Source organism: Rutilus rutilus, assembly GCF_951802725.1.
Source record: "Rutilus rutilus genome assembly, chromosome: 23".
NCBI lineage: Eukaryota > Metazoa > Chordata > Actinopteri > Cypriniformes > Leuciscidae > Rutilus > Rutilus rutilus.
In genome coordinates, this window is record NC_140233.1 from 20,267,346 (window position 1) to 20,281,718 (window position 14,373).

At 36.3% G+C, this 14,373-nt stretch overlaps 1 protein-coding gene across 2 annotated transcripts; it reads left to right on the top strand.

Annotated features, from left to right (window-relative positions):
* The first annotated feature begins 589 nt into the window (after positions 1-589).
* LOC311282711 (troponin I, fast skeletal muscle-like) lies at positions 590-14,194 on the top strand. Of its 2 annotated transcripts, XM_084396676.1 has the most exons (9): positions 590-781; positions 2,251-2,329; positions 3,450-3,552; positions 9,445-9,476; positions 9,584-9,620; positions 11,179-11,307; positions 12,253-12,342; positions 12,467-12,643; positions 13,898-14,194. In XM_084396676.1, exons 4-9 carry the CDS (start codon positions 9,469-9,471, stop codon positions 13,982-13,984), a joined length of 528 nt encoding a protein of 175 aa, XP_084252802.1. In that variant the 5' UTR covers positions 590-781; positions 2,251-2,329; positions 3,450-3,552; positions 9,445-9,468; the 3' UTR covers positions 13,985-14,194. The 2 variants fall into 2 exon arrangements, with proteins under 2 accessions (XP_084252802.1, XP_084252801.1); XM_084396675.1 differs by lacking the exons at positions 590-781; positions 2,251-2,329; positions 3,450-3,552 and adding an exon at positions 8,045-8,228.
* The last annotated feature ends 179 nt before the right edge of the window (positions 14,195-14,373 follow it).

Below are 14,373 nucleotides of genomic sequence, written 5' to 3' on the forward strand. Positions count from 1 at the left end.
TCATTATTTTGCTATTTAACCCTTTATTTGTTCTGTCAGATATGTATCTTGGTGTACACTGGACACAGGCTCCAAACCATTGCTGCCGTTTACAGCACACGTATGCGTCTTGAAGGAAGGGAAATTTTGTCCTGCTGAGGATGGGCTCGGGATATTTCAGGAGCTCAGCGGCTTATTGGTCTAGGCTGGAACCCACTTCCATAAACAGGAATAAAAAAGAGTGTTTCCGTCTTTCTAGACATGTCTGGTTTTGCTCAGAAAGTCAAGAAAGAGATCAAATCGCAGTATTCCTTTAGGTTCATTTGTCAGACTGGGGCAAGTTTGGAATTTTTCATTTCTGGGGCACCATTCCTGTTGCTTGAAAAGTGAAGGTTTAATATGATATTGTATATATTTTGAATATTATAAAAGATGTAATACAATATTTTTGGTTTTGGTTTTGCAAATGCATTTTTTTTATTAACTTTTTAGAAATTAGAAATTTAGAAAAATGTTAATGATAATGTTAATTAACATAAATGTTAATGTGTGGGCTTCAGTTTGGTAGATTAAAAATAAATTGCACAATCTAAAGAGGGGTTATTTATATGGAGGGGGTTCGGGTGGAGATGAGGGATTTGTGTTTCAGGTGTGTGTGTATTGGTTCTCTGAATGGATCTACTACCATAAAAAGAGAGATGGGATTTCCTTGGTCATAGGGGAATACAATATATGATGCCCGCTCCCTGCAGAGACCCTGTTCTTCCTCCATTCTTCTGGCTGTGTGTGCCTCAGCTCATAGGTGAGATGCTGTTTTCTCTGCTTTTTCCTTTGATTATCCTATTGTTAATGTGTAATAGCATCTGGGTGAAGCTTGACCAACTGCACTGTGTACATTTTTGGCGTTGACAGATCATTTAATATTTTAACCAAATTTAGCTATTTATGATGAATTTGAAAGGTGTTTTTGCTACTTGTTTATTTTTTATTTTCAATTTTGTAAGCATAAATTGAGAAAAGTAGTTTGTGCATGATATAATTTTTCAGAACCTTTAAGAAAAGTTTGTTCAGACTTGGATTGATTTGTTGGGAAATCAATTATCTGGTTTTATTTTGTCTTATTTGTCATGGGACATTAAATCTGTATTCTTGTTGGGAATATAGAAAACTGCTATTTTGACACACACTTGGCAGATGAAAGATAATGTGTTGATTTTGAGATTTGGAAACTCGATTCATTTCGGCTGTTAGGACTAGACGGTGATATGCCAATGTTTATCTTGCTGTCAAGAAAATAAATAAATAACACTTCAGCTGGCGTGTCTAAAATGACCCTCAGGGATCTCTTTGGTGCTTTAGACAATGGTGCTATGGCTTAAATCTGGGGTATTAGCATTGTTCAAATGTAAAGGACTTTACTACATATTTACTCACATTATCACAATGGTACTCATTGTCATACTTTTGACCTGGCATTGCAATTTGCATTCTATAAGTAATCCTGACACAGAAGAAGAATAGACAGTTGATAATTGCTCCGTTTTTAACTAATTATTATATACTTTTTTTGTCCTATTAGGGACATTTATGTTGTAAATATTAAATTAAGTTTAATGTTATTTGACACATTTACTTATAATATAATATAATATAATATAATATAATATAATATAATATAATATAATATAATATAATATAATATAATATATGTGAGTTAGTATATGACAGAATTTTCATCCAATTGGAAATAAATTGTGATCATTTGGTCATACATTTAAGTTAGGCTCAGCCTTTAAATAAATGGAATTTAAAACTGTGAGAAAGGGCATCCTTCATTTCAAAGGAAAGGAGGACGCATTTTAAGGAGCCTTCGAAATTGGGACAGCCTTTGTCACGCCGCAGTGACACAATGGATGCAGCCTTTGAATTGGGATGAGCAGGGGAGAGTTTGGCAACCTTTTCTGGAAAGCGGAAAACAAAAATATCAGTGCAAATATCAACTAAACTCCTACCTTACGCTTGGAGCATTGGTTTGGGTGTTTTTAACCTAACCTTTACCGCCGGTTTCACAGACAAGTCTTAAGCCTAGTCCCAGACTAAAATTCATGTTCGAGCTGGTTTAACTGAAAGCAACTTGCACTGACAAATCTTAAAATATGTGATGCACATCAGTTGTACTTTTTTTTTACGGCACATTTGAAAAAGCTATTTAAATGCCCTAATTGAACTAAGGCCTAATCTTGGCTTAATCTTGTCTTAAATTCCTTTCAGGGATTAAGGATGAAAGTAATCAGGAAGAGAGATTGCAGAAGTCTCTAGCGATATCTACTGGTCATGGTGGGAACTGCAGGTAATCTGCATCTTGATGACCTGTGTTGTTATGTATAACTGTACATAACATGCAATTGATAAAACAGGATAAATGTGTCAATTTTAGTATTCTTGTTGTTGCGTAATGCATAGCCTACCTCATTACATTACCTGTTTAATTAAGTCAGTGGAGTCAATTACCTGTTATGTCAGTGAAGTAAATACTGAATGGTTATTTAACTTTTTTTTTTTTTCAAGCATTTGTACAAAATTTGGTTTGGTAAACAGGAGGTTTTCCAAACCCATTATATACTCTCGGAGAAAACATCTATTAACCGGTTAATATGAATGATTTGAACATGCAATACAGACTATTTAACTGCTGTACATAAACAAAAATTAATAAAAATGAAATTAAAAACTTAAAATTAAATAAAACCACTTCTCATAAAGTAGAACACAGACTTATTTTCAATGAATGATACATGCATTCTTTATAACAACTTGCACACATCAGTCTTTATTCTTTCAAGCAGACATTTTTATTTTTATAAATTAAATATAATGAATCCTTATCAAAGCAGTGAATGTTTTTTTTCTTTTTCTTTTGTTGTTTGATTAATATTAAAGGAATAGTTCACTTACAAATTCAAATTCTGTCATCATTTACTCACCCTCAAATTGTGTCAAACCTGTACGAGTTTCTTTCTTCTGCTGAACACAAAGGAAGATATTTTGAAGAATGTCAATAACCAGACAGATGATGGACCCCATTGACTTCCACAGTAGAAAAAATAAATACTATGGAAGTTAATGGGATGCATCAACTGTTTGGTTATAGACATTCTTCAAAATATTTTCTTTTGTGTTCAGAAGATGAAAGAGTGATGCCTGAGGCCGAGACTAATGCAGTTTCGAGCAAAAGTTCGCAGTTAGTGATAAAGATCAAGATAAAGTGAGTAGTATTCAGCTGGTCATGTGATCTCAACATGGCAGCCTCCATGAGAGGGCGACCTGCCCCTTGGAGAATAAAGCAGACACTAACATGACTGTAGTCTTTATCATATTAGACATTAAATATGTAAAACTTATTTTTACAGTTAACAGAGCTTCTGAGTTGCCTCAGCTTCTGTTTGATTCTGTTACTGTTACTTTTACAGAGCTGACGATGGACGGAGAAATTCATCAGTGGAACTGGTCCAAATTAACCTCGTTTCCTCTTCTATTGAATGTGAAGCTCTGTAAGACACCTTGAAGCTGATGGTAAGTTCAGTGAGTCTACTGCTATTTGTTTGTTATTTGAAATGTATTCAGAGCCAACTTGTTTTTAGGCTAATTATTTAAGAAAATTCTACTTTTCTACACAATTAATTAGTTTAAAAAATCAGCTTGCTCTTCCTCTGAAATTACCTTCCTTCTTCACTGATGTCGGGTAGGAAGCATGGGTATTGGGTAACACCAACCAATAGCCAATTAGCTATTCAGCCATTTTCTTTTAACTATAAATAGCAGTAGTGTCTGATTCTGTGAGTGAGCACATTAGCTATCACAGTTGAAAACCAAAAGAGCAACTCTTCATGTTAAAATGTTGTGTAATTGAAGCCTTGATTCCTGCTCTAGCTGCATTATAACATTCCTATATTGTCTGCGTGTGTCTGTTAACCTCTAGACAGCACTGGGAAATCCAGAGAGAGTGTGTTTGAATTTGCTGAATGAAGTATATAATTTAACAGCGGGAATGGCGACTACATTCGTATAGTGTTTGCGTGAGTTACAAATAAAGCTACAATAAGCTCATGGAGTGAATACAATTGCAGTCAATCATCTTGATGGATGATGCAGAGGAAACTCTGACCAATAAGAGAACAGTTGTACCAGCATGTGACTTGCACAAACACGTTTTGGTACGAATTGAAAGGTTGCCTTGTGAAAGCAAACCGAACCAAGAGGAAAATGCAACATTGCAACAAATTAAGCCCCCGTTTCGGAACAAAACAAACGATCTACAGGTGTAAAATTGCCCTATATGCTAAATCATGAATAATGTTCTGCATGCACAATATAAGAAATTAAATATAGAATTAACTATAGAAAAGACAAAAAAATTAGAATTAGAATTTGGTTAAGCTAAACAGAAAACCAAGTCATTTTAACTGATTTAGGCCACATTTACACATAGCCGGGTATTTAGAGAAACGAATATTTCTCCTCCTCCGTTTTCAAAAATAACATCGTGCACACAACATCGTTTTCAAAAAAGCTGTCGTTTACATCAACCCGCATAAATACGCCGTCGAGCAACATCATAATTATGCCAAACCTATGGGCGGCAGTGTAGGGAGAAGGGTAAAGCCATGCAAGCCAATCAGAATCCTCAAAATCGACAACAACGAATAGCACGAGCGACTTCCAGTTCCTTTCAAAACAACAGACATGGCACGAGATTCGTTTGTGTGGACAGACAGCGAAGCAAATGCAAACAGGCCAAAAACGTTTGCACAAAAGTAAAAATGAGTACCACCTTAACAGCATCCATGATCAAATAGTAGCCAAACAAACTCTAAACATAGGGCGCTCACATGACGTAAGCATTTTCTGGCGCATAATGTGACGTTTGAGAACCTAAAACCCCGTTTCTCCCAGTTGACACGGCAACACATAACCGGCGTTTTCAGAAATCTCCACTTTGGCCGGAGTTTTTAGAAATAATCGTTTTCTTGGATAAAAACGGCGTTTTCGTGTAAATGACAGGCCAAAACGCAGGGAAATATATGCGTTTTCCCATCGTGTAAACGGGGCCTTAGAAGGCTCACATTATAGAAGTAAAATATATACTACCTATACTACACAGTACATGTAGAAAGGTGTTTTTTAATAGATATATAAAATAGTAAGTGTTAGTATTAATTGATCAAGCGTTGACAAAAAGATTCAGCCGTTTCTTGAAAACGGCTAAAGACTCAGCAGCTTGGGTTGAGATAGGCAGGTCATTCCACCAGCATTCAGTCAAGGAAAAGGACCGTGAAAGTGATTTTGTGCCTCTTTTGGATGGTAACACAAGGCGCCGTTCACTTGCAGAATGCAAGCTTCTGTTGGGCTCTGAAGTGAGTTTAGGTATAGGGGTGCAGAGCCAGTGGTTGTTATGTAGGCAAACATCAGTGCCTTGAATTTGATGTGAGCGGCCATTGGCAATTCCATGCTGGAAGGCCTGCCAAGAGAGCATTACAATAGTCCAGACTGGATAGAACAAGAGCTTTGGACAAGGAATTGTATAGCATGGTCCGATAGGAAAAGACTGATCTTCCTAATGTTGTATAAGGAAAATCTGCAGGACCAAGCAGTTCTAACAATGTGGTCTGTGAAGTTTAACCAGAGGCGGACAGAGTACACAGCTTCATTACTTGAGTAAAAGTACAGATACCCCTTGCTAAATTTTACTCAAGTACAAGTAAAAGTACTACAGTCAGATGTCTACTTAAGTAAAAGTACTGAAGTACTTGTTTTTAGAAGTACTTGAGTATCAAGAGTACATTTTCTAAATATTGCATTACTACTGCCACAGTGCTTACATTGGTAAACACAGCAAACACTTGAAGCGAAAACTATCATTAACTTGTTCAGAAAATTGAAATAGTCTGGCGAGGTGGGGCCACGGGTTGGCACATTCCCGGGATGGACCTGCTGCGTCTTCATCCATTGTTTCGTCTCTTATCTAAATCTGACCATGGAGTTGACTTTGGCGGAAAGCTGAAGGTGATTGCTGATAGGCTGTCCCAATCAGTGGCGCTTGCACAATCCAACGTTTGAGAGGGAAACAACAAATTGAGGGTTTCCGAGATGTTTCTTTTTTCCTTTTTTTTTTTTTTTTTAGAAGTAACGGGTACTCACGGTTATGGATAGAAATGTAGTGGAGTAAAGAGTACAATATTTGCCTCTCAAATGTACTTGAGTAAAGTCATGAGTACTCCCCAAAAATGATACTCGAGTAAAGTACAGATCCCTAAACATTTTACTTAAGTACTGTACTCAAGTAAATGTACTCCGTTACTGTCCGGCTCTGAGTTTAACTGATCATCAACCACAACTGCAAGGTTCCTGGCTGTCCTGGATGGAGTTATGTTTGACAAACCTAAGTTGTGATGGAGTGTTGGGTTTGCTGGGACCACAAGCAGTTCTGTCTTTGCAAGGTTGAGTTGAAGGTGGTGGTCCTTCATCCAGCAAGAAATGTCTGTCAGGAAGGCTGAGATGCGAGCAGCTACCACCAGATCTGGCTGGAATGAGAGGTAGAGTTGTGTGTCATCAGCATAGCAGTGATAGGTAAAACCATGTTTCTGAATGACAGATCCTAGTGATGACATGTAGATGCAGAAGAGAAGTGGTCCAAGAACTGAGCCCTGGGGCACCCCCGTAGCTAGATGTTGCGACTTAGACACCTCACCCCTACACGACACCCTAAAGGACCTACTGTACCTGAACCATTGGAGTGCGGTTCCTGAGATGCTCTTCATCATGAGGGTTAAAAGGAGGATCTGGTGGTTAAAGGAGAACTTGGTAACTTTTTTAACGTAATAAAACTGTCTAGAAATCATTTGGATGGTTAAACAACCTGTTCTGGTGATATTGGTGACTTTCCCCGCTCCCCCCAGCGTTCCCAGGCGGAAAACCAACCTTGCAACTTGGGGACTACCGTCCCGGCAAGATAGAAATTGGAAGTCTCGTGAGAAGCGAGAACGAGAATGAGAACGAGCGCGAAACACAAATTGCTTTACGGCAATTCGACATAAACACACACGCATGTATGATGTATTACCAGATTACCCACCTCGGTAGACATAGCTCCACACGATACAGTTGGCTTGCTCCGATCAAAACAAACGCACATGAGCAGCGGTAGAGAGGGGAAGGAGGCCGCCGCAAGTGAGTTTTTTACGACCGTGTTGTGAAATATACGCCCCCCCACAGCTGTAGGGGGAGCTCGTGGGGAAAACATGCGACAACAAAAGGGAAAATCAGCGAAGAAGTGAGTAGAGTTCACTAGAGTTACCGAGTTCTCCTTTAACTGTCAAAAGCAGGAGACAGATTTATTAGCTGTAGAGTCTAATGAACATGCTATTATGTCATTTAAACCATCTGACTAAGGTCGTGGAGAATCTTTCTCAACTGAAAATAACTCATAATTGTAATTTGATGAAAATAAGAGCATAAAACATTACATAATGTACATCATATCCTGTTGGAATTTATTAAAATGGTGGTAGCATCTCTATGACCAACAGACGCAGTCTTAAACGTTTCTGTAAATAGTACACTACCAGCTTAACAACTGAGTAAGTATTTGTAAATGATCTTATGTGTATTAGTAAGCAATGCTGACTTTGCAACCTAAAGGATCATGTAAGGTCAAAGCAGGGGCGAGCACCTCTGTAAAACACAATAATTGAGTTGTTTCTATTAATTAAATGTATAAGAAACTTGATCATTGCAAGGCAGAAATGGCAGCTTGCCTTTAAAAAAAAAAAAAAAAAAAAAAAACGTAGTTTTTCTTCGTTATAACCAAAAAAGGAAAGAAACATAAACACAATAAGTGTTATTCTCCAACACCCTGCATGTTAATCAATTCATTTGGCAGATGAACGACTCCTGACAGCTATCAGATCATATTCAACCTAATTCTTCTTGTTAGTTTCATTATCCTGACATCTGGAAATTTGTTTTCTCCAGTAGTCTATTTTAAGCAGTGTGATTGGCGGACATTAGATGTGGATATTTCAAGAGGCTGGCAAACCAACTGTGGTTAGTTACATTACCATAAAGAGGGGAGACGAATGATGACACTAGGTTTATATACCGGTTTATAAGTGTAGTCCTGCTGCTTGTGGTCTGCTTCCTTCAGATATTCTTCTTTCAGGGCTGAGCTGCTGCTAAACTTTCTCATATAGGTGAGGACAATGTCTACCTTTTCATGGTTTGATTCCATTTTGTCTCAAGCATCCAAAGATGCTTGACTTGTTTTTGAGGTGTTATTCACTTGGAATTTATTGAACGTAATTCTGTAAGCAGTTTATAGTGATTTGGAACTATAAAATAACTTCAGAGGAATATCACATATTTGTATTTTATTAAGTGATTATTTTTGCATTATTCTTTCAATTAATTTATATACAAATATATGTCATTTTAGAGTATTGTGCACACATTATTTAATTCTAAATTCGCATGTATTAAAGATTAATTTTTTTTATATGCTAGTTGAATATCTTGCAATGCGTGTTGGACTGCCAAAATGAGCTTGGCACAAAAATGACATTTTAAATGACTGTATGAACATGAATATGCCACTACAAATGCTAATACATTTATTGTTTATATCATTAAAGGGATAGTTGAAAATTCTGTCATCATTTACTCACCCTCAAGTTGTTCCAAGCCTGTATTAATTTCTTGTGCTGAGCACAAAAGGAGATATTTTCAAGATATATTGAAGGTTGCTGGTCCCCAGTGACTCCCATAGTATAGAACATAATACAATGGAAGTCAATGGGGACCAGAAACTGTTTGGTTAACAAACATTCTTCAAAATCTTTCTTTATATTCAAAAGAGGAAAGAAACTCATACAGGTTTAGAACAACATGAGAGTGAGTTAATTATGACAGAGTTTTCATTTTTGGGTGAACTAACCCTTTAATACTATAATTTGCACAAAAAAAAGAAAGAAAGAAAGAAAAGAAAAGAAAAGAAACAGTCCCTTAGATATCTCCGTCGAACCATCCTAAGCTTTGAAGGGATCTGTTATAAATATCCAAGACATCTGAATACAGCAAAACACGATCTGTGTGATTTATACAGCTGTCTGCAGACAGGGTCAGATTAGTTGTATTGTTGACATATGCACATATTGTTCCAGAAGCAGGGAGACTGAGATACTGGATATGAGAGGGGGAAATTCACACCCCTCCCTCTGGATCTCAAGACATTTCCAAGTGCTGGTTTCAAATTATAATGCAGAAAATATAGCCCACTCTATATGACATCTCTCTTAATGCGTATATCACAAAAGAACCTTTGAATTAATCAAGACTAAATATTGTATATGAAAAAGTAAATATATAAAAGTTGTCTTTAAATATTTGTGCACTGTTTTGCACTCTGTACAGGGGTGAAGAAAACACGGGGCCAAAATGTCTGAGTGAGTATATGAATATCTCTGTTATTTATTTGATTTATTTCATATCAAAGAAATGGGAATCTATTTCTTGTTTTGTTCGATTGTAATTCCTTCATCATTCATCACAGAAAAAAGATGACATCGAGCCGCAGGCACCATCTCAAGGTATAGTAAATAATGCACAGATGCTTTTGATATTATATAAAATATTATAAAATATTTCATTTCATGAAATAATTTTGTCATTTTGTGTCTATATATAATATATAGACACATATAATGTGTAACAAATATAATATAATATAATATAATATAATATAATATAATATAATATAATATAATATAATATAATATAATATAATATAATATAATATAATATAAGGAGTAATTGGCGGGTCGTTGAATTATTTGAAAATAATGTACAAACCGAGTTGTTAAAGGGATAGTTCGCCCAAAAATGATATTTAGCCCATGATTTACTCACCCTCAAGCCGTTCGAGATGTATATGTCAATCTTTTTTCAGACGAACACATTTTCAGTTATTTTAGAAAATGTCTGAGATCTTTCAGTGGTTATAATGTCAAGTTATGGGGTCCAGCTGCTTCAAGACCGAAAATGAGCATGCATCCTTCACAAAAGTAATCCATCCGGCTCCAGGGGGATAAACGAAGGCCTTCCGAGGGTAATCCGTGCGGTTTTGTCGTAAAAATATGCATATTTAAAACTTTATAAACGAAAATAACTGGCTTCCGGTCGCGGTCGACGCGCGTTCACGGAGATGGATGCTGGCATATGACGTAGGACGTAGCGTAGGAAGCGTCGTGACGTAGTACGAACGTAGAGTTGTTTTGCTCTGCTCTCTGGCTGCGCTGTCACGTTCGTTCTACGTCACGACGCTTCCATCTTCATGAACGCGCGCCGACCGGGACCGGAAGCCAGTTATTTTCGTTTATAAAGTTTTAAATATGTATATTTTTACGACAAAACCGCACGGATTACCCTCAGAAGGCCTTCGTTTATCCCCCTGGAGCCGGATGGATTACTTTTGTGAAGGATGCGTGCACATTTTCGGTCTTGAAGCAGCTGGACCCCATTGCTTCACATTATAACCACTGAAAGATCTAAGACATTTTCTAAAATAACTGAAAATGTGTTCGTCTGAAAAAAGATTGACATATACATCTCGAACGGCTTGAGGGTGAGTAAATCATGGCTTAAATATCATTTTTGGGCGAACTATCCCTTTAATGCGGCCGCAGACAACACATTTCTGAGCGAGTGTGTGTCCGTACTGTATGTGTGTGTGTTTGAGTGGGAGAGCAGGAGAAATAGTGTATGTGCTTTCCATACATAATAAAACATAATTTTGTGGCAAAAAGCATGTAAAATAATCTGTCGTTTTTATCCTATTGTTTACTATTATATAGTCAATCAGATTCAAGCATTCAACAGCCCCGTAGTAATGATTATATTATATTATATTGCAAGAAAAAATCACATCATGGCTTTGACATAAAAAGTAAAATCCGACCCTTTGAAATGTCCCACCCTCCTGTTTCAATAGGAAAGAAAACTGTGCACATCATGTGATTACATGTGGTCTTTACAATTGTGTCATTTTTTCTGACTGCTTTTGTGTTTGTCAGTATGTGTGTTGCTGATAAAAGCACTATAATGGTGTTGTATGAAATCCAGGGTCTAACTGATGTATTTGCCCTACAGAGTTTGGTGCTTAGCATTGCAAAGGGCCTTATGGAGAAAGAAGCCGCTCAGCTAATTGTAGACAGGGAGAATTACATGACCGAAAACTGCCCTCCTCTGTCCATGCCCTCAGCTACAGCGGATCTGCAGGTCTGTCACCACATTCACCAAATGAAGTCCTTGAAACTACAGAAAATATGATTTTCGTTCTCTCATAGCACATGTACAACAATTAGATGTTTTTTGTTTACGTTTTCATTTGGAAGACAGAATTTTACAATACATTGTTTACAAAAACAGTAATTTCAATGAATATATCATTACCATACTCATGAACTACTCATGAACTTCAGGGTTATTATCATTACCTAAAACTAATATTATTTCAGGTAGTAGCCAAGGCGACATTTGAATTCTAAAATAATTAAAACTAAGAGTAAAATAAAAAGTTATAGAAACTTTTTTTTTTAAAAGCACTAAAAACACAACAAATTTACTAAAACTTAAAACATAAAAACATTTACTAAAACAAAAACCCAGAAAATATAAACATTTTAAAGTAATTCGCAATTTTAGTAAAATAAAATAAAATAAAACAACTGATGCACTCATGGTATTTACATGGCGCTTCGAAACTACTTCAAGAAAACCACAGTACGCTTCTGGGAAACCAATGGAATATATTTCGATTTTTACTAAAATGTTTTGAATGTTAGAATGGCATTTAAAATATTTTTCTTGACGTTTATGGTTGTGAACGAACAAATATGCTCTTAATATTGTTTATTAATGCTTGACTTTTGGGGCTTTTTATAATATAATAATATAATATAATATAAACATTGATGTACTCATCGTGTTATTTAGATAACTTTTGGATATTAGAATGGCATTCAAAATATTTTTTTCTTGACATTTATGGTTGTGAACAAACAAATATGTTCTTAGTATGTAGGCTATATTAGTGCTGTCCTGATGTCTCAGTGATGTATATGCGACTAGGCATGATAAAAGTTATATTGCATACTTTTGAAACATTATGATGCAAAAGATGGTTAGAAAAGAGAGCTTGACTCTTTCAATGTCGCCATTCAGGAACTGTGCAAGAAACTTCACCATCAGATCGACACGGTTGATGAGGAGAGATATGACTTGCAGAGCAAAGTGGGCAAGGGAGATAAAGAGGTAACTTATAAACTATAATACTCAAACATACCTTATGATGATGATGATGAAGGTGATGTTTCTGTTGAGTCTATATATTGGGTTCTCTGAGGTCTGTTTTGACTCTAGTCTAATGTGTGTACAGATTGAAGATCTGAAGATCAAGGTGGTCGACCTGATTGGCAAGTTCAAGAAACCCGCGTTGAAGAAAGTGCGCATGTCTGCCGATCAGATGCTTGGGGCTCTGCTGGGCTCCAAACACAAGGTGTCTCTGGATCTGAGAGCCAACCTGAAACAAGTCAAGAAGGAAGTCAAAGAGGAGGTGAGTGAATGGTTATAGTACAGAGCAGATGTGAATAGTTATCTAAATCAAGCGTAGCATCAGTTCTGGCAGGTCACGTTAGTCAAGTTCGCGTCAGCTGACTCTCAGCTGATCCACGTCCACCTATAGGAATACGACGCCTATCACTGTATACATATATAAGCTCCTTCAGTACTATCAGCAGCTATCACGTTTCTCAGGAGCTGATTACCCTCCTCCATCCCCAGCTCCTCCTCTCGTCAGTCAGGATTTGGCATTCTGATTCCCCTTGAATCAGAATAAATTCTCGAATCATGTTGTACTTTAAAATCTTGAATTAATGATATCTGCAATACATTCATGTTGGTTCTGTTCTGTTTACCCTAAGGGGGGTTATTGCTGCCCAGAACAGAACCATACCACCAATCCAAACTGTATGCTAATTGCCAATCGTATTTGACGATAATGGTCCTGACAGAACTAATAATGCCATGAGAGGCCATGCATTACAGTGATTTTACCATGGGTAAATCCTCCTAACTGGCCTCAAGTCGCTTATTGCTTGTAGTGAGCATTTAAACAATAATATAAATATTTGTATCACTTATCACATAAATATGATCAATAATAATATTTGTTATTAAAACAAATAAGCCAGTAGAGGTTGTTATCAAACGTTAACCATGGCAAAAATCTTGCTAACGTATGAGCTCTCATGATTTCCTGCTTTAATAAATATGTTTATTGATATCGAAAATGAGTAAGTAGTTAATAATACATTTTTGTGTGTCTTCCTTTGGTTTATATGTCAAGTCACATTTATTTATACAAGTACATTTTTATTTTATACAATACAGATTGTTTCAAAGCATCTTTACATTAATAAACAGTAATGTTGTAAAATTCATCAATTATGAAACAAATTCAATTTAAGCTGTAAAGCAGCTCTTCAGAAGGTAATATTAGGGCTGTCAATAGATTAAGATTTTAATCATGATTAATCTTGTTTAACATGTTCATTTTCACATAATTTGCTATATACAGCAAAGTAAACTATCCGATTAAAGGATGATTTTCACAAAACTGCATTTTCTGAATTTTTTTTTTTTTTTAATTAAAAAAGATTTTTTAATTAATTGCTTGCGTAAACGCATTAACGTTGACAGCCCTGATATATACAAAGTATACAGGCCTATGTTTAATTGATTAACTACCTGATTAACTTATTTTATTGACTACCATTCCTTCACACTCAATTCCTCTCTCATAATCCAGGTTTCAGATGTTGGGGACTGGCGTAAGAACGTTGAGGACAAGGCCGGTATGGGCGGCAGGAAGAAGATGTTTGAGGGCGAGGCCTAAATTCCTAGATATTTCTTTGTTTAATTATTGTAGGAATTCGTCAGTGCTATGCAATCATTTATCTTTTTTTTTTTGCCATAGTTCTATGTCTTTAGCTTTCAGTGCCTCAAATGAGCATTTGTTTCATGCAGTATGTATATGTCCTGAAAGAGAATTGTGTATCATCGCTGAGCCACGACCATTAAATGAATGCTTTTGAGGAAAATCCCATTTCTGTTTGTTTTATTACGCATGCTTTGGTTCTTTCACTCCCTTACACTCATTGACTAGTGCTTTGTTTTGACTGTAATGAATAAACACTATAGTGCTACTGTATGCTGCTTTTTTCTTCTATTTTTATCAGCTTCATTGCTCTATAGGTATTCCTTTAATTAAATACAATTAAAATT

What these genes read in the sequence shown, in the direction of transcription:
- LOC311282711 (XM_084396676.1), top strand. An exon ending in TGGGCAAGGGAGATAAAGAG is followed by an intron (nt 12,343 to 12,466) that starts GTAACTTATAAA and finishes ATGTGTGTACAG; the next exon opens with ATTGAAGATCTGAAGATCAA. An exon ending in AGAAGGAAGTCAAAGAGGAG is followed by an intron (nt 12,644 to 13,897) that starts GTGAGTGAATGG and finishes CTCATAATCCAG; the next exon opens with GTTTCAGATGTTGGGGACTG.